Below are 23,743 nucleotides of genomic sequence, written 5' to 3' on the forward strand. Positions count from 1 at the left end.
TAAACATTGTATTAGATAACAGTTCAACTTGTAAGTAAGTGTTTAGCTCTAATGTCTTGCCAGACATAAAAGCAGTATAAAGCCTGGGTCTTCTCACCTCTCTTTCAAACTACTGCAGATTACCTAAAGCAGTTACCACAGATTACCTACTTCGCTATACATTGTTACTGTGTCTCTACCCCTTGGGACACTGCAAATAGACCAAAATTTGTTTCACGGATTGCTGAAAGCCTACACTCAGATACATTTAGGTCCACTTTATATGTAACCTATATAGATAATTTTTCCAAGAGTTTCTGAACTGTCACAATGTGCTCTTTTCTATTGTTCTGTACAATTAGAAGTATCCTGCAGTTCTTGTCCTTTTTCTGAAAACAATCTTTTTTGCAGATTTACCATAATTTTTCCCTGATTACATCTACAAAGAATGAAGTCAGAGAATGAATTCCTAACTTGCCCCTAACTATGCTGCTGTTCATTGCATCTTTCCATTATAACATGAAATAAACTTCTGGTCACTTATTTCCTCACTCTTTAAACTACTTGAATCCATCCATCTGTCACTTAAGATTAACAAATCAACTATGCATCAAAGCAGTAATGACATCGATCTCCATTTCAAAATTCTTAAACTTTGTTGCACTTTCTTTAATTCACAAATCCCAAACTTCATTTATAAACAGAGAAATCCCAAACAACCAACAGCCATTATAGAAAGTGCTGTGGTTAAACACTGTTCTCTGGCTATTAAGTAGCAGTGAAGTACACACACACATATATATACAAGAATATGTATGCAGACTAGATAGATAATATGCTATCTTAAGAACACTGTAAATTTAATCACAAGGGTGCTATCAATTAAAAGTGATCATAATGTATTTCCTATACCTTTAAAGAAAACCCTAACTAAGAGACAAAACCTCATATTCTAATATTCTCACAGTTAACATGCCATCCTTTAAGATTCTCCAGGTCTCCAAAAGTGAAACTGCCAAAAAAAAATTGTATTGGATTGACAAGAATACATCTGTACATTTTGTTCCTACATGTTATTCACAGCAGTTCAATGAAGTATGCAAAACCTCCCAGGTACATTTTTAGAGACATGCTGTGTTTTAATTCATGATTGAAGGTTTAGTTTTCTTCCACAGATTCCTTACCTGTAAGTCTAGCACCTTCTTCAGAAATTAAAGGTAACTGGAATTCTTACATGAAGGAATCTTAACAAAGTTGTAAATACTACAAATAAACTTGAGAGCAATTCACATGAAGTTTATGGCAATATAAAAAGCCCAGAAAAATTAAAATAAACAAAAATGTTGAGAAAATAAGCTTTGATAAAGATAAAAATATATTAAATCCCTGGTGAATTTTAACAAACAGAAGGGAATTCAGGTAAAAGTATGAAAAACAGTTTATCAGGGAATTAATTATAATCTGTCCTGGATTTTATACACCTTCTCTTATCCAACAGCAGTATTAAACAAGGCTGTTTTCACTAAAAATCAGAGATTCTTATGACAAGCTAATGAAAACAGAGCTAATTAATATTAACAATCTTGATGCAGTAAGTAAAAAAAAATGCTTCTAAGAAAACCATATTCTTATTGATGCCTCTACTCTATTTTACTCTTAGTAAATTATTTCTCTAGTCGCCAAACTTCCCACTTACTGTTAGCCTTACAAATGGCTTTGTAGGTGCCAAGCACAACACCTGTAACATTCCATTCAAACACTACAGCTGTCACTCATCTGCTAACTACTTCTTACTATTTTTACATTCTTCTGCAAAGGAAGCTTTGCCTTCCCTTCTATCATTCCTCTCAGCTTTGGTCTTATTTTTCTTCTCCTTCCTGACAGTTTTTGGCTTCTTTCCTCCCTGCTTTCCCATTTGTGAAACATTTCTCCTTCCTGGTCAATGCAATGCCTTCAAAGTCACACTGCAATGTCTCTTCCATAACAGCTTTCTATTCTCAGGTCCTTGATCTCATTTCTTCTTACACCTCTCTTAGTCTTTCTGCTGCTTTAACAACTTCTTCACTAATTTTCTTTATTTCCTCAGGTGTCTCACTCTATATTCTTCTAATACAGCAAGAAGGCAAGAAAAAGACACTTTAGTTACAAGAAAAATGTACTACACAGCACAAAGTAGCTGTATTCCAAGTTTGAGAAACCTTCGTTTAACCAGAGTAAAGACATGATTTCTGAAAGAAGGAAAATAAATTCTGCTAGATGCAGAGGCTTCTCATCTGAAAGGTACTTGTATTTGCCCCCCAAATGCTCCCAAAATGCTCGTTTCCAATCACTCTTGCTCCCTACACCACTGCAGCAACCATTAGAAGACAAAAATAAAACTCTAAGCAATCTTTAAGGATGGACTTCTCAGCGCTACAGAAATTCTCTGGCACAGAAAGGTCTGGATAGCATACAGAAGCACTAAAATAGCCGTATTCTTTCTGAAACCTTAAAATATAGTTAAATCATTTTATAATGTGCCTTACCTACAGTTGCTACAAAGGAGAACTATTTCAATACTCCATTACCAAAATTTAGCAACAATTTTTTCTTTCAAGAAGATGCAAACACTTTTCAGCAAAGCAGTACCTTGCAATCTGACATCACTCAGCACACAACATGCCTGGCTACTTCTCCACTGACTCTAACAACCCTGTAAAATTTGCACTTTTGTATTTCTCACTAAAAGAGTTCACATTACAGCTGTAATGATAGATTGATGACAGTTATCCAAATCAGGTACAGAAATAAAAAGCATACTACATGTTATTTTTTAAAGAATCAGGACTTGCTGATCACTGACTAGTATTTTATAACAACTTATATTTCAATGTAAAAAGTCTCATTGTAGTTCTGTGGATTTACTTAAAAATACAACCCCAGATACACCACCAATTCCTTGTAACAAGAACTTCCTTTTAGGGCCACTTTGGCTACCCTTATTCTAAGAACACTGTGTGTTTTGAAATTGTTTTTCCATCTGTCCAACAGCTTTAGCATACTTACAGATTCATCTCCCCTGCATGCAAAGACATATGCTATAAATTTACCGGGTTGAAAGTATTTACCTTAAGTAGGATTCCAGGACTCTATCCAGTCGTTTATAGAAGGGACGTGATGTAAAGTATCCACTCCAATAATGATGATCTCTGTCTGCATAGGTGAAGAAGTCTCCACTTAAAACAGGAAAAAATGAATTGCTGCTCTTTTCACCCAAATTGCTTGCTTTGCGCAGAGCTTCAAAGTAATCTGATAAAGTTCCAAACTGGGCCTGAATGAAAATAAAAATCACTTTAATATAGTTCCATTTCCTTTATTTAGACATATGAAGAGAATGAATATACTTAGACTCATACACATTTCAGAAATATGCTGGTCTTCCAGCAAAAATATAGCCAAAATCCTATCCAAAAGAGCTTTTAAGTTTCCCTGCACACTTTTCAGAAGCTGAATAGCTCTTCCAAAACCATTTCAACTTCATTTCAACTCAGTAGAGGAGTGACATGGACCTGGTGGAAACAGGTCCAGAGAAGAGCCACAGAAATGATCAGAGAGCTGGAACACCTCTCCTATGAGGTAAGGCAGAGAGAGCCTTTTCTAGGCTGAACAAGGGAGAGAGACTTGACGTCAGTGTTGCCAGAGCTGAGAGATGTTGTTAAAGGCAGCATAGATGGCAAACTGGATTTTGGGTAAGAGTGGAAAAACAAGTAATGGAAGTGGCAGCAGCACAGAAGATCAATTACCACAAGCATTCTCGTAATAAACTATAATGATAATTCTTTAAATTTATGTTGTCACATTTTTTTTGTTTGAGAGGTGTTTTTAATTAGTTTTAACACACATAAAAGTAGCATACTACAATTTATAACACCAGAAAACAAGCTTTTCATAAAAGTCTTTTGAAAGTGACTTGGAATATAAGATCTATTACTGTAACAACAAAGATACACTATTTTAACATTCAAAACACAACAAACACTAGTCGCTCTTCAAAACTATTCACAAGATCCAAGTATCTGTAATTACTTCTAATGGCAGTAAAGCCAAGAAAGAGACATATTGTGACAGAAATCCCCATATTAGCGATCCTTGATTTATCAGGCACTTTTAGGTCATCCTTCCTTTCCCCTCGCTATCAGAGAGAGACATCTACAAGACAGAATTCAGAAGGCAAAAACCAAAAATCAGTGAACCAAGAAAAATCAGGTACAGGTGACCTCCCTTCTGTATGCTCGGTTACATTAGAGGAAATAAAACTCACCAGAACAACCAGCATAGTCAAAAAACATCCATTCTAATATCAGGTAAGTGGAAACAGTCAAATAACCTGCTAAACTCTTCTACTGGCGTATGAAAATTCTCAGCTTAAATTAATGTCTAATTGGGGTAAAGGAGATCTCCAAATGGGAGACTAAAGTGCCTGAGCAAAATAGTATCTTTTACAATAATATACCACATACTTTCAGGACCACAGAATAGTTGCTGGTGTGAGAATCTCAATATTCACAAACAGACATGTCCACTAGATAAATATCTCAAATTTCTCTGAAAGGTTAAATCTCTTGTAAGATCAGAAAGACACAAGGGACTTTCTACTCTGCAAGTCTCAATAACCCAGGCATCTCAGCACTTAAAGAAATATGAACTCTGCCTTTATGCAGTGTAGGTTCTTAGGTAGCTAAGCATTACCTCTTGCCTGTCAAATTACAGTCCGCTGGGGGAAGTGCAGTGGAGTGTCAAAGTTCTCCACCTAAGCTCTTATTTTCAAGGATAAATTATAAAAGTTTAAAAAAAACCTAACAAGCCAAAACCAAACCAAACAAACAAGCAAGGAAACCCTAAACCCAAAGAGAGACAGAGACAAAGAAAAAACCACAACTAAAGAATTAAAATGAAAAGGAGACATGCTCCAGTGCTAACAGGGCTCCAGTAGAGCAAAGTGATGCGTGTATGAAGTGGTTGAATCACAGGATTACAAACCTTTTTGTCTGAGTATTAAGAATCAGAAAAAGGTTTAGATACTTCTACGAAGGCTTCAAGGTTGCAGTGATTCCCAAGACACTAACTCAGATAGGCAAACCAGGGCTAATGGAGTCCTGGACAACTGGGTGAATGGAACAAATCAAATAGGGATCTTTCAGGTGCCTCAGGTCAGGAGTGGCATTGCAGAATGGCTTTAAAGCTAGAGCCTTCAGTTTTTGCTCCAGAAAAGAAATCATCCAGCCCAGACTAGTAGGAATGGACTCCAGAAAGTATGCTGCTGTTAGTATCTGAAGAGTAACTACCAGCACTCTATGCCCGTTTTTGAGTGGAATAAAGCTGGTGACAGCAGAAAGCTTTAGATTTAAAAGACAGACTTCAGATTTAAAAAAGGTAAAGGTGTACTCTCCAGGTCTATGTCTCTCCACATAGCAGGCAGCCACACACGTCATCATGTCACCCACAGCCCACAGTAAACAGATGCAAAATCCAGCTCTCTGAAAGCTGTGATCTCAAGAGATCATCTTTCTTATTCAGAACACAAGTCTAAAAGTTAGCAGGAGGAACTAATACACTACAGGTACCACTTGCATCTGCAGCTAGGGGAATGGGAAGTCTCAAAAAAAGTTAGGAAAAAACATGTACACACAAACAATATAGGCTGGATTTTAAAAGCCTAAATGTCAAAGTAGCAATAATGTTTTCTCATGTGAACCTCAAGAAAAAACAAGGCTGTGGTTTCCTATTTCTTATTCCCATGCTGAAAGATGATGTAAAGGTGTCTGAGTACATAAAACATCTGTAGTGCAAGTTTCTAAAGTACTCAGTTTACACATTAGAATGTACGAATGTGTATATTAACACTCAAACGTAATTCATGATTTAAAGTGATACCTCATCTGGTAATTGTGTTAGTATGTTCACTCCTTTTGTCAATCTCTTAGGTTTTATTGTATTCAACACCAGCAGTGGCACTTACTAGGACTTTTTGTTTTTTTCCTTTGGGACATAAAACCAAGAAGACCCAAGGAAAGCAACAAAATTTACTTGAACCTTTAAATCAGAAAATACAATAGTTCTAAATAACAAAGCCCAAAAGCCTTAAACAACAATGCCCGAACCCTGGGAAAACAAGAGTACTAAGAAAACAATCAAACCTAATAACTGTTCTCCAAAACAGATAATTTTGGATACTATTTATAGTTTTCAAGCAGGTATTATGAAAAGCAAAGGTTTTGTTTTGGAGAGAGAAAATGTGGTAAAGGAAAAAATATAACCTGCTGTTAAATAATATACCAGGCTCCACAGTTGTGTTCTTTTTAAGAGGAAGGTGAAAAAAATCACACACAAAAAAACCAGAAAAAACCCACAACTTTTTTCCATGAAGAAATTCAAAATACTGAGAAATGCAGTTTCCTCCACAAACCAGGGAAAGCGTTGCATTTACCTTAACATGCCACTCAGGATGAGAATTCATATAATCAAACAGCTTCTGATAATTCTGGTACTGCTGATCCCACTCTGAGCTCTCAGTGTATCGGAAATCATCTCCTAACGGAGCCAGCAGAACTTTGGTACGGAAAAGCTTTGACTTCTTCCTGTATTGATCTAAAATCATCCATGCCCTTGTGGGGCAAGGAGGGGGAAAACAATTTAGAAAACAGAAGAATAAAGGTCAGCATCTGATGAAACAGTTCTTAGCTATCTATCAACCTGTGCATTAAGGTGATCCTAAACAAGACGTATAAAACTCTGCTATCTCATTTTGTAACACAAAGCTAGATGCAATTTCCCCCACTGGGACACCACATTCAATCTACTATTGTTGCAAACACTATGCTAATTAAATCCGCCAATAAGCTTATCAAGCTCCATCTCAAACACTAGGTCAGTCTGCATCAATTTGTTCCCGTGCCAAAACTAACCTTCAGTTTAAATTATGTTTACCTCCTTCATATTTAGATAACAATCCTAATCCTCTCCAGCCCTTATTTACAATAATAAGCAAGCTCTTCTCATCCCCTCTGGTAATTCCCTTGGATACTTTGCTTCATATCTTCATGTCCTTGACAGAAAACCTGCCCATCAATTAATCTTCGAGGAACTCCAGCCTTGGAAAAAAAAATAATTTAGAAAGTCTGGAGGAAGTTCACTGTTCCTCCTTCAGCCAGGCTCTTAGCTGTCTTAGAGCCACACCTCTTAAGCTTTAAGCACATGTCCTGAAAAATTAAGCCTGCCACTTTTGGCCTAAAAAAACCTAACCACCAAACCTCAAAAATACCCAAACCAAAACAGAATCCCCACACATGCACACACAGAAAAAAGGCAGTCAAATTATCCTTTGGCTTCTACTAACTTTTTGATGGGTAAAAGATCAGTTGTGTCATTAAGCAGCTATATTAAAAGTTACAAGTCTGATGCCTGGGTTACTGAAAATGTCCATTTACTCCCTCTCCCTCTTGTAATCACAATAACTATAAAATCTTTAGACACTGATCCTCTGTAATGAAAGTTATGGAAACCACAGTTTATTATATTTTTTAAAACAGGAATACAAATGACAATGTTTTGAAGAGCAAATAGCAGTAAAATTCAGACTCCAGTGAGTTTTTTGTTTCTACAAGTCTTTTTAATAGATCACTATCGGTTTGGGTTAGAAGGGACCTCAAGAATCAGGGGTTGGAAGGGTCCTCAAAGCTCATCCAATTCCAACCCTCCTGCCATGGGCAGGGACACTCTCTGCAAGACCAGGTTGTTCAAAGCTCCATACAATCTGGCTTTGAACACTTCCAATGACATAAGTGTTCCTACTCAGACTCTTGTAGTTTTGTTATGTAGACATTTATATGAGATATTGAGCTGGTCTAATATATTTGAAACACAAACCTAACAGAACAACTGGCACAATAGAAGACTTTCTAATTCTACCTTCTTAGAAGTCAGCCTAAGTCAGATTTTCCACACAGTCTACAGCTGGAAATAAACATTCTTTAAAGCCTCTTGAAAAATACAGCACTTGAGTTAACAGAATACTTGACTTTGACATCACTCCTCAAAGTCTTCCTCTAGTTCCTTTCCAAATCTAACCCAAAATTCACGAATGTTGCTATTCTCCCTTTCTTCAAAGTATTAATAACTGCAGGATTATTAAGAGTTTTTAAGGCGCCAGCAGGATCCTCCTTCCAGTTTCAATTGCAAAAAAGCCAAAGCAAAATTAGATGCTTCAAGTCAAGTATAGCCAGTTAAGTGTCTCACAGGTAACTTCCTAAATACACAAGTGAGAAAATCATGAGAAAGCCCCAGACAGAATTTGCTGAAGATGAAAAACACTTGTGGAGGGGAAAAAAAAAAACCAACCCAAAACAAAACCAAAGCCCACACCAAATAGTTTCCACTGAGTCTCAACAACACTTTTCCCCTTCTTTCCCTAGCAAGGCGGCATTGGATACTCTTACCCTGTCTGCGTTAATGAAAACTTGAAAACTAAATCAGTCATGATAATCTTTTTGCAGTACCATAAATATGGATATAGCGTATCAGCAGCGACTCCATTTTAAAACCTTTCTTATACAAAGACAAAACACCAAATTTTTGGCTTTATAAAATCAAAAGTTCTCTGAACTGTACACACACATTGTGTAGTTCTCAGTATCTAGAGCAACCCTAACTACACTCTCTAGTTGGTAACACTGAAGTATATCAATATTGTCAGTAACAGCATTAATAATATTTTCCACCATTCTCTGAGAAACTTCCATATTACCACTGAATGCTTAAGAACTTTCACAAATGAAGAAAATCCCTTTGTATCACAATAGTGTTCTTTTAACACAAAAATTCCAAGCATTAGGCTAAAACATATCAAAACAATTAACATGGCTGGTTTTGTGCCTTCCTAGGTCAGGAGGAGCAATAGCCATGAAGAGTCTCTTGGAATCACAAGATTGGCAGCAGCTATTATAGCAAGCCCTTTGAGACAGGTTCTTACTACTTCAGCCATACCGCAAATGAAGCATTAGGGACTCAGTCTTTACTCAATTATCTCAACTAGAAAAAAATAAAAATAGGTGGATTGGCAATTTTCTGTTCAGGTAATTTTGTGGAGGAGATGGCTATACAGACAGGAAGAGTACTTCTAAAAGGGTGATCTCAGATTCTTGAGGTTGGAAATTACAAACATTAACCACCACTGTTACATCAGTAATGAGATTCTGAATGTCAGTTTCATGTTGTGCAATGTGATCAACCATAAAGAGATAAAAGCTCTAGGATAAAATTACATTCCTGAACAGTAGGGGGTGAAAGGGAAAGCCCATTTTTTACTTTTCTGAACCAGATAACTTGTAGTACAGATTCTTCCATAATTCCATGTATGGGAGGAAGAGACATACACTAAAATGAGCTATCCTTCCTCTAACAAAACAACTCATTCCTATTCAATGGGGAAAAAAAAACCAAAACACAACAGCTGTTTTTCTTGCTAGTGTGAAAAGCTACAACTTCAGCACTGAAACATATGGATAAAGATGCAGCTGCAAAACAGGGTAAGCGCAACAGCAATTTTTATAACCTAAGCTGTTATGAAATGTAATTAAACAAGTACAGGCTTTCAATTCGGCTGCTGTTCATTCTTTCCTATCAAATCACAACTAAAGTGGCAAGGCCATGATAAATCCAAAGCTCCTAGTTTTACATTTTCAATTCAGTATCTCTTAAGAATAGATGTATGGTTATAATAGTATTGAAATAAAAGCAAAAGTGTCAGCTAACTATCCAAGATATGTGTCCTACTAATTTTGCTGCAGCTTAAGCATTGATGAAAGGTCAGTAATCTGTATCTTGCCTTAAATTAATCAATCCATATAGTGTAGATCTGTGTTCTTCCGGTTATTAAAAACAAAGCAACCAGAGAGGAGACACAGATTAATTAGTTTGCTACGCACCTTTAACCTTGGAAAGCTTATGGTGTAAAAAGATAGATTTTCCAATTACTTCTGGATCTCATACATCTCCTTGTCAACAACTGTAAAAGTTGTACTGTTGCAGAGGTCAGAGCAGAGAAGTTTTTGGTTGCCTGCTACATTTCAACTTTTTCATAATAGACAAGTAGTGTTTTTCGCATTCTCTAGCAAAACACTATTTTCTGTGGTTTAGTGGATGTCATGGCTCAGCCCTAGCTGGCAACTAAGCACCACACAGCCACCCACTCACCATCCCCCAACATGAAAGGGGAGGGAATCAGAAAACAGGAACAGGACCAAAAAAAAAAAAAGTTATGAGCAGTACAATTTCTCACCACCTGATGTTGATGCTGCGCCAAGACCCCCAGCTGCCAGAAAAAAAAATTAACTCTCCATGATGAAACCAGGACAGTACATTTATTTGAAACTATACTCTCAAAATATGGTCCTTCTACTGTTGCAAATTCAAATAATACAGGCTCCCAACTCAAAGCTTTACTTTTACCTCAGGTACTATCTACCATACTGCTGTTTTAACTCCCTTTTAACCAAAACTGTTTTATCTACCAAAAGCTGATACGAAAGATTTTAGAGACTATATTGAGATGACGATCTCTTCAACTTGATCATACATTCAGTACATACCTGCCTCATTTCTTTTTATCTTTGATTTCATATGACACAGTGAAAGAACCATTTCTCTTACAAGGTCTGATTTAAAATGTTAGGCAAACACTGGGTTAAATAACAGATATTATTTTCCTACAATGTTTATTCTAAGAGCTATAGAAATTTACCAAGCTATGGTAGATGTTATCTCTGACCAGCATAAATATTATTTTTTAAGTTATTCCCTTAAAGAATATGTTAAAAATTGCACCTGTGTTGCACATTTCCAGCATGAATGGCTTCTGGTGGAACTCTCCATGGACAGCTTACTCTTCCACCAGGAAGACGTTTGAAATCAAACTGGCAGCAGATTTTTGGATCTGGACCACAAGTATGAGGAACATCATAGCTATAGAATGGCATCATATGACAAAGGATATCTGTACTGGAACCCAAATCTGGAATTAAACATAAAGAGATTACCTTCAAGATAAACCCTCTCAGATTTACCAGAACTAAATTAGTTCAACGTTCTTAACCCAAGAATTGTATTAAAAACATCAGATCAAGACAGTTCCTTGCTTTAGACTGTCATCACCTGAACAACGCATCTGAATTAGTTGACTTCAGCAGTATCTTAATTTCTTGAACATATAATTTCAACAGACTCACAGTCCAATTCTACGCACTGGTAGATTGATTCTGTGTGCTTGTACACAGAATTACATAGAATTCTATGTACTTCTGAGATTGTCTTTGCAATCCTAACTTTTCAATCTAGGGAGCTCTCTCCCTACAGTTAAACCCACCAGTAGCAGAGATCTACACAAATTTTGTTAGGTCTCAAAAGACAGCGTTTCGAAACTTAAAGACAACTTGAAGTTATCATAGAACTTAAGAGAACCTCAAGTTTATTCATCTGATAAAGCCTGTAAGTGCTATTTCCAGCACTAATGACTTAATTTTATGCTGAAAAAAAGGGATGAAGACTACAGATGGGCCACAGAACCTGGCTATAAGCATGTCAACAATACATAGGAAAATACTCTTTAAAACCTTAACAGTATATCTTCACAATTCCACACAAAACTTCGTTTAAAAACACCTATTTTACTGCTACTCATTAGTACCTAGAAGGTAATATTCCATAAACATATGCATCTTACTTTTTAGCTACAGGTCTCTCTATTTCAGGTACCACACCTACAGATTACACCAGGTGAGTGTGTGGTGATCTTTGATATGCGACCTGTTTTGACAAGCCTTCTTTTGAAGACTAAACACTTGACCATATCATACATGCATTTACATATGTAACTATGTAGGAAAAATGTATGTCAGTTAAGAACTGTGTACACTGAGCAGCATACAGCAAAGTCCAAAGAAAAATCTCTGAAATTAATATACATGACAAATTCTCTCTCAGTGGTACGTTTTCCTCAAGTCAAGCTTACTTGCGCAGCAGATACTGCTGTCTCTGAATACCATCCTTCCTACAATTTCCAATCAAAACCACAGAGGAACTAAAAAGCTTCAAAATCACCACTGTCTTTTAATTGAAAGTACTAAATACATATATTTGACCCTGTACTGATAAAGGAGTGACATATTAGCTTACTTGGAAAACCAGAAAGATTAAAACCTCAACAATAAACAGTCATTGTACTGTTTATTGGAATGCTGCTCCAGTACAAAGCAAAACTAAATACTCATCTAGAAAAGCATATTCATTTAGACACATCTGCTAAGGTATAATTACTACATTACCTAAGAAAACACTCATGCTTTATATTTGCAGGAAGAATATCAAGAAAGCAATTATATTTATTTTAAGAATAAGATTCTATATGAGAATTTCATTGTAATTTAAAATGGTGAAATGTTTTTAATCTGTTTTTCTGAGTAGAGATAAGCTACAAATTTCAAGTCCACAGAAAGCTACTGTAACTAATGACACTAATTTGTCACACCAGATGAAGAAAACTGGTTGCTTGAAAAGTTAGTAAGAGCATAAGCAAGACTGATATCTCCATCTTCAAATAGTTAATTTTGGCTGTTTTTCTCTGAAAGAGAAATGTTCCTTCTCCCTCCCTTTATTTCCATGTAGTAGGAGTAAGAGGAAGAAAAGAAGCTGAGAAAAAGCAAAGAAATATCCCACATCATTTACCTTTATTTCATATATATACTTGTAAGGAATGTGGGAGAAGGGAAATATGAGAAAGTAAATGCACAAATGAAAGCAAAGAAAGAGGATGATCAGAAGAACAATGGCAATAATACAGTTTTCATATTTATCTCCCTTCCTTACACAGTTCCTAGACTTCCTTTCTGCTGTTAAAAAAAAAATTAAAAATCCCAAAAACTTTAACCTAGATGAAAGGGGTTTGTTTTTTCTTAACAGAACTGCAAGCCTAATTTTCAAGTCTAGACTAGCTTTCCTGAATAAGCTCTTCTATAAAAATTCCTATAGTATTTATTCAAGTTCTTGACATATTTTACCTGTGTAAATTAAGAAAGTAAATTGCCATAAAGGAAAAACACATACCCCAATTCTGTCTCCAAAAAAATTCTAGTGTCTTCTGTGTTGAAAAATATTTTTTCACTGAGTAATGAACTCGCTGTATAAGCATATTGGAAAATCCTGTGCGTTTCAGAAGGTAGGCCATCGTTGGTGAATGCCCAAAAGGATCAACTGCCCAACCAGACTTTGGTTTTACTCCTGTTCATAAGCAAAAAAGGTAAAAAGAAGGGAAAGTTAAGAATTCTAACCACATAAAAACCTTGAGATTAGTACTTGATGTTCTTACAATACTGCATATGTGTCTCAAACATCTTTACATGGAATCATAATGAAATACATCTTTTTCATTTAAAGTAGTTTACAGATGTTCCAATTAGAATGGAAAGCTGAAAGAAAACGAAGGGATGGAGAGGGACTGATGCAGTAGCTTGCTGAATTTGCACTATAATTTATATAACATTAAACTTTACTTGCTCTGGACCTAGCGTTTTGGTTTTTTTATTTGATTGGCAATGATTAGAATCATGTTGATTAATACTGTAATTTTGCCAAACTTCATACTCACAAATAAGATATATCTAACTCATCTTTAACTGATTCTTCAACATGGTTCATCTGGCAGATTTTTAACTATCTTACCAAAAAAATACCAAAACAGTAGGGAATGAATTACTCTTTTATTAGGCCTTCCTTCCTTCCCCACCACCTCTTAATTATGTCAACCTCTGTTTATGGAAATTGTAACATAAAAGAAACACAGTAAAACAGCTTTTCAAAGTAACTTCAGTTAATTGGATGAAATAATGTAAGTTATTATTCAAATCACAATATAAATATTTTCTACATAAAAATGGTTCCCTCTACATATGGAACATTATGTCTACTTATAGAACCAAACAAAAAACCTCCCAAAGCCACGAAAATAGTTCAACTGATGTTACTGTAGTCAATAAATTCTCAAAGTTTCAAAAGCAAACGTCAGGGTTTTCTGGTTTGGGGATTTTTTTAATGAATGATTTTTAAATTACAGTGGGTTTTGGTTTTATAATTACTATCACTATTATTGCTACTAAATTTCTGATTTACTTTTTGAAAGCCTTACGTAAGAGAACCTCACAAATACACAGCCTTCAGCATAGATCCAAACACAAGAAAGAAATACCAATTTTTAAGTCACTTTAATGCCTTTGTCATAATTTTCAAAGGACAAGCAGCAATCAGAAACCATGATACCAGAAACATGTCATCTACAATTCGGCATGATCCAGTGTTATATTTTAGTATGTTAATATACTATGCATATCTTTCATTGATCAAGACAAAGTGTTAGGACATAAAACTGTTCAAATACACTTTATCCATGAACTTCTATCTGCAAACAGTAACTGCAAATACTAGACTCAATCTTGTAATTTCCAGTAAGTAGTCTGATTTAATGTTTCAAGAAAGCAGATGGAAGAGACTGTTCTAAACACCCCAGAAACACAAAATTTACCTGTATTAACACAGTTAAGTTTTAGATCAAGATACATACCAAGGTTCTTTTCTAGCCATTGATGTCCTTCTATCAGTTGATCAATTATAGCAAAATAATGAGCAGAGGCTTCATCAGGCATGACCCACCCTCCAGTTACTATTTCAAACTGTCCATCTTTTATTAACCTGAAAAATGCATAAATTGTGTTCAGAATAGCATACAAAAATGTACTCTTAAAAATAAATTTCTGATTACCCAATTTGTATTTACCAGGGACGCAATGCCAAAATCTAAATTGCTTGTGCTAATTCTATCACTGGACCACATCTGGGTTTTTTTTTTTTTCATCAAACAGGGAAAAAAAAAGAATAGATGAACAGGGAAAATTTAAATGCCTCTGTGCAATGAAAACTACCAGCTGTACTGCATGTGCCATAATATTTGATTCTTTTTTAAATCAGGAAGGAGGCTATTTCCTGCACATATTATAAAAATAAAAGTGCATGTGCAACAGCACTGAAGGCCAACTGAGTGAGATGCCTAGACACTGCATATTTCAAGCACTACTAATATCTCCCCATCTTTGATCTACCATTTTCTATTGTTACGGAGAGCTGATAGAGCTTTGAAGTTTACTGTATCTATAAAGGCTTCAAACCATCTCACTCATTAAAATGCCTTCTTGAAACAGAACACATGATGATCTTATTTCTCTATTAAGATGTCAGTAAACATAATTATCATGCTTCCAGGTGGTCCCTAAAGTTAAATAATGTAATTTCAACACATAAATTGTACACTAGAATATAAATATTTAATGAATTCAAGAAAGAAATAGACTAAATTTATAAAAAATTAGTCACATTATAGATAATACCCATAAAAGTAGTAAAAAGCATACAGCAAAATTAATGTCCAGTGCAGTTTCTGTAAGTCTTAAAGCAGTTTAACCAATATTTGATTCCACTAAAGAACACAGTTCCCTAGTGACTATCATTTATTGTTTATTGTGTTCCAAGGGATCTTTATAATCGCAAAAAAAAAAAAAACCAGCTGTGCTTTAATACTTATGCATTGTACATAAATTTTTAAATAGTCTTCTATTGTCATTCTCAAGATTTCCAGTATTACCTAGCCTCTGCAGCTCCAAGGCTCTCACAGCCTTATTATGTACACTGCAACCTGTACATCTTGAAGGGGAGGTGGGGCTTGGGCATAAGAAGGAGGGCATCACACACACGGGAAGAAACAAAACAAGCCTGTTCTGAAAACTCCAAACTACATCCTTACTTCAAGTTTTTGCAAGCAGCAATTTTTTTTTCTGAATGTCTAGGCAAACCTTTTTCTTCTGTATTAGATTTTAACTTCCAATATTAAGAACTAAGATTAAGCATGTAGAATATAGATTACCATTTAAGCATCTACATGTTTATAAATGTGCTTAAATTTAAAAAATCTCATTTCATAATTGTCTTTAAACGTAAGAAAAAATTACCATATATAAACAACTAATATGAAAGATTATTTTTAATCCATTGCCAATACATCAGTGTGACTTCAATAATGTTTATAATTATAACTCATTGCAATTTGAATGACATCTTCATGGTTGTACACGGAAACTTTCAGTCAATTTTTTCAGCAACTCAGTAATTTGTAACTGGAAAAGAAACCAACCAAACTGAGCCAAAAAAAAAAGATCAGAACTTCAGTAGTAAATTATTCTAGCAATTTTGCACCACATCAAGTAAAATAGCAAGTTCACAGTGAACTCAAATACAGTCTCAGAACATGCCACATGGAAGAAAATAAATAGTTCAGTGTACAAACCTTTTAACGACATCCTTTTTTTGGCTATCAATTCCATCCCACCATTTTGCAAAGTAAGAAATCTCAGACCACATAAATTTCCTTCGGTTGTCTTCTTGTAGTTTTACAACCATATTATTTAAGATATGTTGTGTCTGATCTCTGAAGTAATCATCAAAAGTCTTCAGCCAACCTAAGAAAATAGGAGATGTCAGTTGCTTTCAACGGTCTCTTACAAAGGATGTGGACCTCTTGAAGCAGGTCCAGAGGAGGTACAAAAGGATGTTCAGAGGGCTGGAGCACCTCTTCTATGAAGAAAGGCTAATAGAGAGTGGGGATTGTTCAGCCTGGAGAAGAGGGACAGATGTAAGGGGACATCTTACTGTGGCCTTCCAGTACCTGAAGGGGCCTACAGGAAAGGTAGGGAAGGACTGTTTGTAAGGGCATGAAGTGATAGGACAAGGGAGAATGGTTTTAAACTAGAGGAGGGTAGGTTTTAATTACATGTTAGGAAGATGTTCTTCACTATGAGAGTGGTGAAGCACTGGAACAGGTTTCCCAGAGAGGGGGTGGAGTCCCCACTCCTGGAGGCATTCAGTGTCAGGCTTGATGAAGCTCTGAGCAATCCCATCTAGTTCAAGGTGTCCCTGCTCATTGCAGGGGGGTTGGACTAGATAACCTTTAAAGCTCCCTTCCAACTTCACACATCTATGATTATAAAACCTTACATGAGAAAGGACATGCATCTTCATAGAACGTGGAAGGTATATGTTCATTCTGTAATTGTAACTGGAAAAAAAGTAGATATGCCCGTCTGCTTAATATACGAGTGGCATGTTCCTACTCTTCACACCAGCTTGCCATGTATGAGCATTTTCATTCAATTGCTTCCAACAGGGACTCAGCAGTTGTGTTTAAGGAAGTACGATATACAACTACTGATGAAAAGTGATGGCATGAACTGGGCCTATAGCATACACCCACATTTTAAGATTTTGTGAAAGCTTCCACACAATGTGAGGATTATACTCCAGATATGAACCTAGTGATTCCTCTCTGATTTATCAGTTCTGTTCTGCAGAGGCATTGCCAGTCTGCTTATAAGAAGATAACAGTATTAGGCTGTTCTGGAATGAGACAATATTGTTTCAAGGCAGTTACAGAAATACAAAAAAAATCTTAGTACTAGAAAATCGTTTTGAAATCTAATAAAAAAACCTTCTTTTATTGACTGAACATTGATTTTAAGAGGATATATTCTACTTTAAGGAAAAAATGCCATTAATCTTACTTAGAAATAGAGAGTTAATGTAATTTGACAATATGTACATTATTCACTTCAAACTGTTAATTATATTTCAAATAAAGGATCTTGAAATTAGGAATAACCATTAGACAATGACACACTCTTGCTTTGGTAACACTACTTCCAGGTTGCACACGTACTCTGTAAATGACAAATCTTAATAAAGTGTTCAGAAACAAACAAAAATACCACAAATTTCAAAACCCTCACTTTAATTTTTCAAGAGACAAAATAACACTCCAGCGGAAAAGTCCTAGCTTTTTTTTTTCTAAACCAGATATTTAGCATCTAGAAAAATCACCACCATCATCATATCTAAGTTTCTTTACATATAGAAGAGTGGGGTCTAATCTGATTTATTCTAAAGGAGGAAAATACATTAGGAAGGCTTAAAATCTGAACTTAAAACATGTTATCTTCAGAGGCATGAAAACAGCTTAATACAAAAAAGTTGATAAATTAGTATTACATAATAGTTTCATAAAAACTGAAACAGGAAAGAGATTAATAATCTGTATTTATTTTCCTTTTGTGCTCCTTTTAATGAAAATTTGTTGTGATCTCTGCCTATTTTAGTAAGTGTTTTTTTAACGGACGCTTTCACTGAAAGAACTGAGATCACATAACCAATTAATCTTTTTCAATGCTCATTTCCTTTTCAAAAAATCAAATAAATATTTTACTGATATTTACAAAAAAGATCCACATGTAAATGGCTACAAATTTATGGCTTTTTACTAGGAATTTCTTTGTCAAGAGACAATTGCATGATAGCACACAACTAACAGAACAAACTAAAACCATCCTATGTTTTTCTTATAAAGAAATACATCATAAAAATAAAGTATTTTAGCATATTTTTATATTGCAGCAATAAAAGCAAACTTACACTGAATTAGTTGTCTTAAGCATTCCTGAATAACTTAATAAACCAACCTAAATAAAAAAGCACAGAGCTAAATGACAAGTCAGCTAGCATAAGAATATATGATGATGTAGAAGAGCATTTTTATGGTTAGAGATTGTTTTTATATATTTAGTTTATTAAGATATAAATGTATAACATGGTTAACACACTTCAAAAAGTCCTAGGAAACTACTCAGAGAATTAGTTACAAAACAACATAAAGTCCTCAGAAATTTAATTACCATGCATCTGACATCCTGCATGTAAATATATTAATTACTGAGTATTTTCAGTTGGAAAGGACCTCCAATGATCACATCTATACCAACTGTCTGGTTTGTTCAGGGGTGAACCAGAGTTAAAGCATGTTACAAAGGGCATTGACCAAAATGCCTCTTGAACACTGACAGGCTTGGGACATTGACCACCTCTCTAGGAAGCCTGTTTTGACCACCCTTCTCAGCAAAAAAATGCTTCACAATATCCTGTCTAATCCTCCCCTGACGCAGTCTGAGCATTCCCACATGCTCAGCACCTCCCTCTCCACCTGCCTCCTCAGGAATCTACAGAGAGCAATGAGTTGTCCCTTAGCCTCCTCTTCTCCAAATTAGATAAACCCATAGTCCTCAACCACTCCTCAGAGGACATGCCTTTCAGCCCTTCTCCCAGCTGTTTTGCCTTCCCTGGACACATTCAAGGACCTCCACACCTTTCTTCAATGGTTTGGCCCAGAACTGCATGCAGTTCTTGAGATGCGACCTCACTAGCACTGAGTACAGCAGGACAATCTCCTCTTCTGATGAGCTGGCTATGCTGAGTTTGATGCCCCCAGGATGGGTTTTCGCTCTTGGCTGCCAGGGCACGCTGCTGGCTCACGATGCTGAGCTGCTCTTGACCTGCACCCCTAGATCCCTTTCCGCTGGGCTGCTCTCCAGCCACAACTCTCCCCGTTTATTCTGGTGTCTGATGAAACAGATACCAGGCCCTACTGGAAGGCGCCTTGCCTGACAATGAGGTGGCTGATATGAAAACTAAACCTGAGCTCTTACCACAGGCAGATAGCCCTTCCACTATACAACCTCTCCCAAAAGGAAGAAGAGTTATAGTTGCTGGGGACTCAGTTCTAAAGGGAACAGAGGGCCCAATATTCCAGGGGGTTGACCCTCATCACAGGGAGGTCTGTAGTCTTCCTCGAGCTTTGACCAGGGATATTACTGAGGAACTCCCCAGCCTGGTGTGGTCATCAGACTATTACCGGCTGCTCATCTTTCAGGCGGGGGAGGTGGGGGTGGCAAGAAACTGTATCCCATAGTCTGAAGGGAATGAAAAGAGATTTCAAGGCCTCGAAATGGATGTTGAAAGACTTGGGCACAAGTTATTTTCTCTTCCATCCTTCCAGTTCTGAGATGACATGGTATTGGATAGAAGGATCCAGTCTGTAAATACATGACTCAGAGTCAGGTACTACAGGCAGGGCTTTGGCTTCTATAGTCATGGTTGGTTTTATAAGACAACAGGTGTGACAGCAGTATCTGGGAAGGGCTTATTGTCCAGAGGGAATACGGTTCTAAGAAGAGATCTAGTTGGTCTCATCCATAGGGCTTTAAACTAGATACAAAGGGGGATTGGGCTGTTGCTGGATTCCCACCACTGGAGCAGTGTTCTGGTAATAATGAGAACCAGAGGACCTCTCTCACCCCTAAGGCAAAATTGGTGTGCTCAGCTCACTCCCTAAAATGCCTGTACACCAAGGCATGCAGTATGGGTAATACACAGGAGTTTGAAATCTGGGTGCGGTCAAGGGGTTATGACCTAGTTGCAATTACAGAGACTTGGTGGGACAACTCTCATGACTGGACTGTGGCCATGGGTAGCTGTGTCCTTTTTAGGAAAGACAGGCCAACAAGGAAAGGAGGTGGAGTTGTTTTTTTGTGTGAAAGAGCAACTAGAATGTATTGACTTCTGTCCAGGGGCGGACAAAGAATGAGTTGAGAGTTTGTGGGTGAGAGTTAAAGGACAGACTAGCATGGGTGATACTGTTGTGGGTGTCTATTACAGGCTGCCTGATCAAGAGGAGGAAGTTGATGCGGCCTTCTACAGGCAGCTTCTACAAATGATGGATGTTAAGAGCTATCACTGGCATGACGATTAACAAGACCAGGTGCTGGATTCTGCAACTAGGACGAAGCAACACCACAGAACCACAGATCATTAGGAGTTGCAAGGGACCACGAAAGATCACCTAGTCCAACCCCCCCTATCAGAGCAGGATCACCTATATTTAAATCACACAGGAATGTGCATCCAGGCAGGTTTTGAATGTCTCCAGAGAAGGAGACCACAACCTCTCTGGGCAGCCTGTCCCAGTGCTCCATCACCCTCACAGTGAAAAGGTTTGTCCTTATATTCACATGGAACTACCTATGCTCCACCTTCCACCTGTTGCCCCTTGTCCTATCACTGGCCAACACCGAGAAGAGCCTCGCTCCATCCTCCTGACTTGCATCCTTTAAATATTTATAAACATTAATGAGGTCACCTCTCAGCCTCCTCTTCTCCAGGCTAAGGAGGCTCATCTCCTTCAGCCTTTCCTCATAAGGAAGATGTTCCACTCCCTTAATCATCTTGGTGGCCCTGCACTGGACTCTTTCAAGGAGTTCTGGGTCCTTGAACTGAGGGGCCTAGAACTGGACCCAGTATTCCAGGTGTGGTCTCACCAGGGGAGAGGGGAAGACCTCTTGACCTACTAACCACACCCCTTCTAATACACGCTGCACTTCAACAGACCGGTCCCCAACCTATACTGGTACCTGGGGTTGTTCCTCCCTAGATGAAAGACACTAGACTTGCCCTTGCTAAATCTCATTAAACTTATTCCTGCCCAGCTCTCCAGCCTAAGTCTTGCTGAATGGCAGCACAGCCCTTTGGCATGGCAGCCACCCCTCCCAGTTTTGTCTGGTCAGCAAACTTGCTGACTGTACACTATTTCCTCATCCAGGTCATCAGTAAATATATTGAATAGTACAGGGCCCAGTACTGGAGCCTGGGGGACTCCACTAGGTACAGACCTCCAGACAGACTCTGTCCCATTGAGCAAAACTTGCTGGCTTCTTCCCTTCAATCAGCTCTCAATCGACCACACTACTCAATCTTCCAGACCATGCTTCCTCAGTTTAGCCACAGGGATGCTGTGGGAGACTCTGTCAAATGCTTTACTGAGGTCAAGGTAGACCATATCTGCTGCCCTAGCATCATCTATCCATCTGGTTATATCCTCATGAAAAGTTATCACATCAGTCAAACATGAGTTCCCCTTGGTAAAACCATGTTGACTGCTCCTAACACCCCCCTTATCCTTGATGTGCCAAGAGACAGCACCGAGGATCTTTCCATCACCTTCCCAGGGATGGAAGTGGGGCTGGCTGATCTGTAGTCCTCCTTCTTGCCCTTTTTGAAGACTGAAGTAACATTTGCTTTCCTCCAGTCCTCAGGCACCTCTTCTGTTTCCCAGGATTTAGCAAAGATGAGGGATAGCGGCCTGGCAATGACTTCCACCAGCTCCCTCAGCACCCTCAGGTGCATCCCATCAGAACCCATGGATTTATGGATGTCCAGATGGCTTAATTCATCCCTGACCCAATACCCATCAACTGAGGCAGACTCATCGTTCATCCTGACTTCCTCTGGGGCTTCAGCCATGTGGGGCTCTTGCAAACAGTCTCCAGCAGCGTAGACAGAAGCAAAGGCGGCATTCAGTAACTCCTCCTTCTTACTGTCCTCTGTCACCAGGACACCCACCTCATTCAGCAGAGGGCCTACATTGCCTCTAGCATTAGTTTTATCTGCAGTGTACTTGAAGAAGCAATTTCTTTTGTCTGTGGTCTGCCTTGCAAGGTTAAATTCCAAAGACGCCCTAGCTTTCCTAGTTTCCACCCTACATGCCCTGACATGAGTTTTATATTCCTCCCAAGTGGCCATCCCCTCCTTCCATGACCTGTAGACTCTCTTCTTCCATTTAAGTTTGCCCCACAGTCCCTTTTACCCATGCAGGTCTTCCATCTCCCTTTCTTGACTTCTCATTGGGATGCTCTGATCTTGAGCTTGGAAGAAGTGGTCCTTGAACGTGGACCAACTATCTTGGGCCCCTTTTCCTTCCAGTACTCTGTCCCATGGGATTTTCCCCTGTGATTGCTTGAAGAGGCCAAAGTTGGCCCTGCTGAAGTCCAGGGTTGCAGTCCTACTTGATATTCTCTTCCTACTGCATAAGATCTTGAACTCCGCCATCTCATGGTCGCTGAAGCCAAGTCTACCCTCAACCTTTACCTCTTCAACAAGTCTCTCCTTGCTAGTAAGTACAAGATATACCAGTGCACTTCTCCTAGTAGGCTCATCCACCATTTGCATTAGAAGTTATTGTCGGTGCACTGGAGGAACATCCTGGAGTGTGGGCAGCTGGCTGTGCCAGTCTTCCTGCAAATATCTGGGTAACTAAAATCCCCCACAAGATCTAGGGCCTGTGATTGCAAGAGGAGCCATAGATTAAAAAACATCAAAAGATGAACCAATGAGTAAATTGCTTGTTAGCTACATTTACTATTAAAGACATTAAATTTTGTATTTCACAACTGAGTCCCTAATATCACATAAGAATTTAATACCACTCAAGTTCATTTTTGTGCTAATCTACAAATTAAGAATCTGTTCAAGAGCTGAAAGAAATATTTACCTGTATATTTGCAGCAGGAAATTTTCAGTACAAATACACATTATGCACGAAGTCTACTGTCTTTGATGTCACTATGCTAGTTGTGACTTAGTATTCAGGATGTCGCCAAATTTTCATTTCCTGCCAGCACATGTGATAGCAGTAGATGGTATACACTGTTAAGCTGCTTGCCTTTTCATTTCCTCACCCATGTCTGTCCCCAAAGGTGTAGAAATTTAATTTCCTTCCTGTCCACACCCACTGCCAGAGACCTACCATCAACTTGTAGCTGTCTGTTTGTTCACTTTTCACCCCAATTTTTTGATGTAAATTTTGCTAAGTCAACACTAGACTCAAAGAATCCTGCCCAAATGGAAACGTAATCCATCACTACGCAAAAAATCCTAAAGCACTTCATTAAACTGATTTGCCACTATTCCTGTCCACACT

The 23,743-nt window shown here is 37.7% G+C and overlaps 1 protein-coding gene across 1 annotated transcript in view; it reads right to left on the reverse strand.

The window, feature by feature from the left end:
* MAN2A1 (mannosidase alpha class 2A member 1) overlaps positions 1 to 23,743 on the reverse strand; it is a gene marked incomplete at its 5' end in the record, with an annotated part of 117,583 nt that overhangs the window by 65,948 nt on the left and 27,892 nt on the right. Inside the window, 6 exons of the mRNA XM_084278950.1 lie at positions 3,087 to 3,289; positions 6,446 to 6,623; positions 10,840 to 11,026; positions 13,114 to 13,287; positions 14,624 to 14,751; positions 16,397 to 16,568. Of these exons, the coding sequence (XP_084135076.1) occupies positions 3,087 to 3,289; positions 6,446 to 6,623; positions 10,840 to 11,026; positions 13,114 to 13,287; positions 14,624 to 14,751; positions 16,397 to 16,568 (1,042 nt within the window). The remainder of the gene's footprint in view (positions 1 to 3,086; positions 3,290 to 6,445; positions 6,624 to 10,839; positions 11,027 to 13,113; positions 13,288 to 14,623; positions 14,752 to 16,396; positions 16,569 to 23,743) is intronic.

The sequence above is a fragment of the Gallinula chloropus genome (genome assembly GCF_964237585.1).
Source record: "Gallinula chloropus genome assembly, chromosome: Z".
Classification (NCBI taxonomy): Eukaryota; Metazoa; Chordata; class Aves; order Gruiformes; family Rallidae; genus Gallinula; species Gallinula chloropus.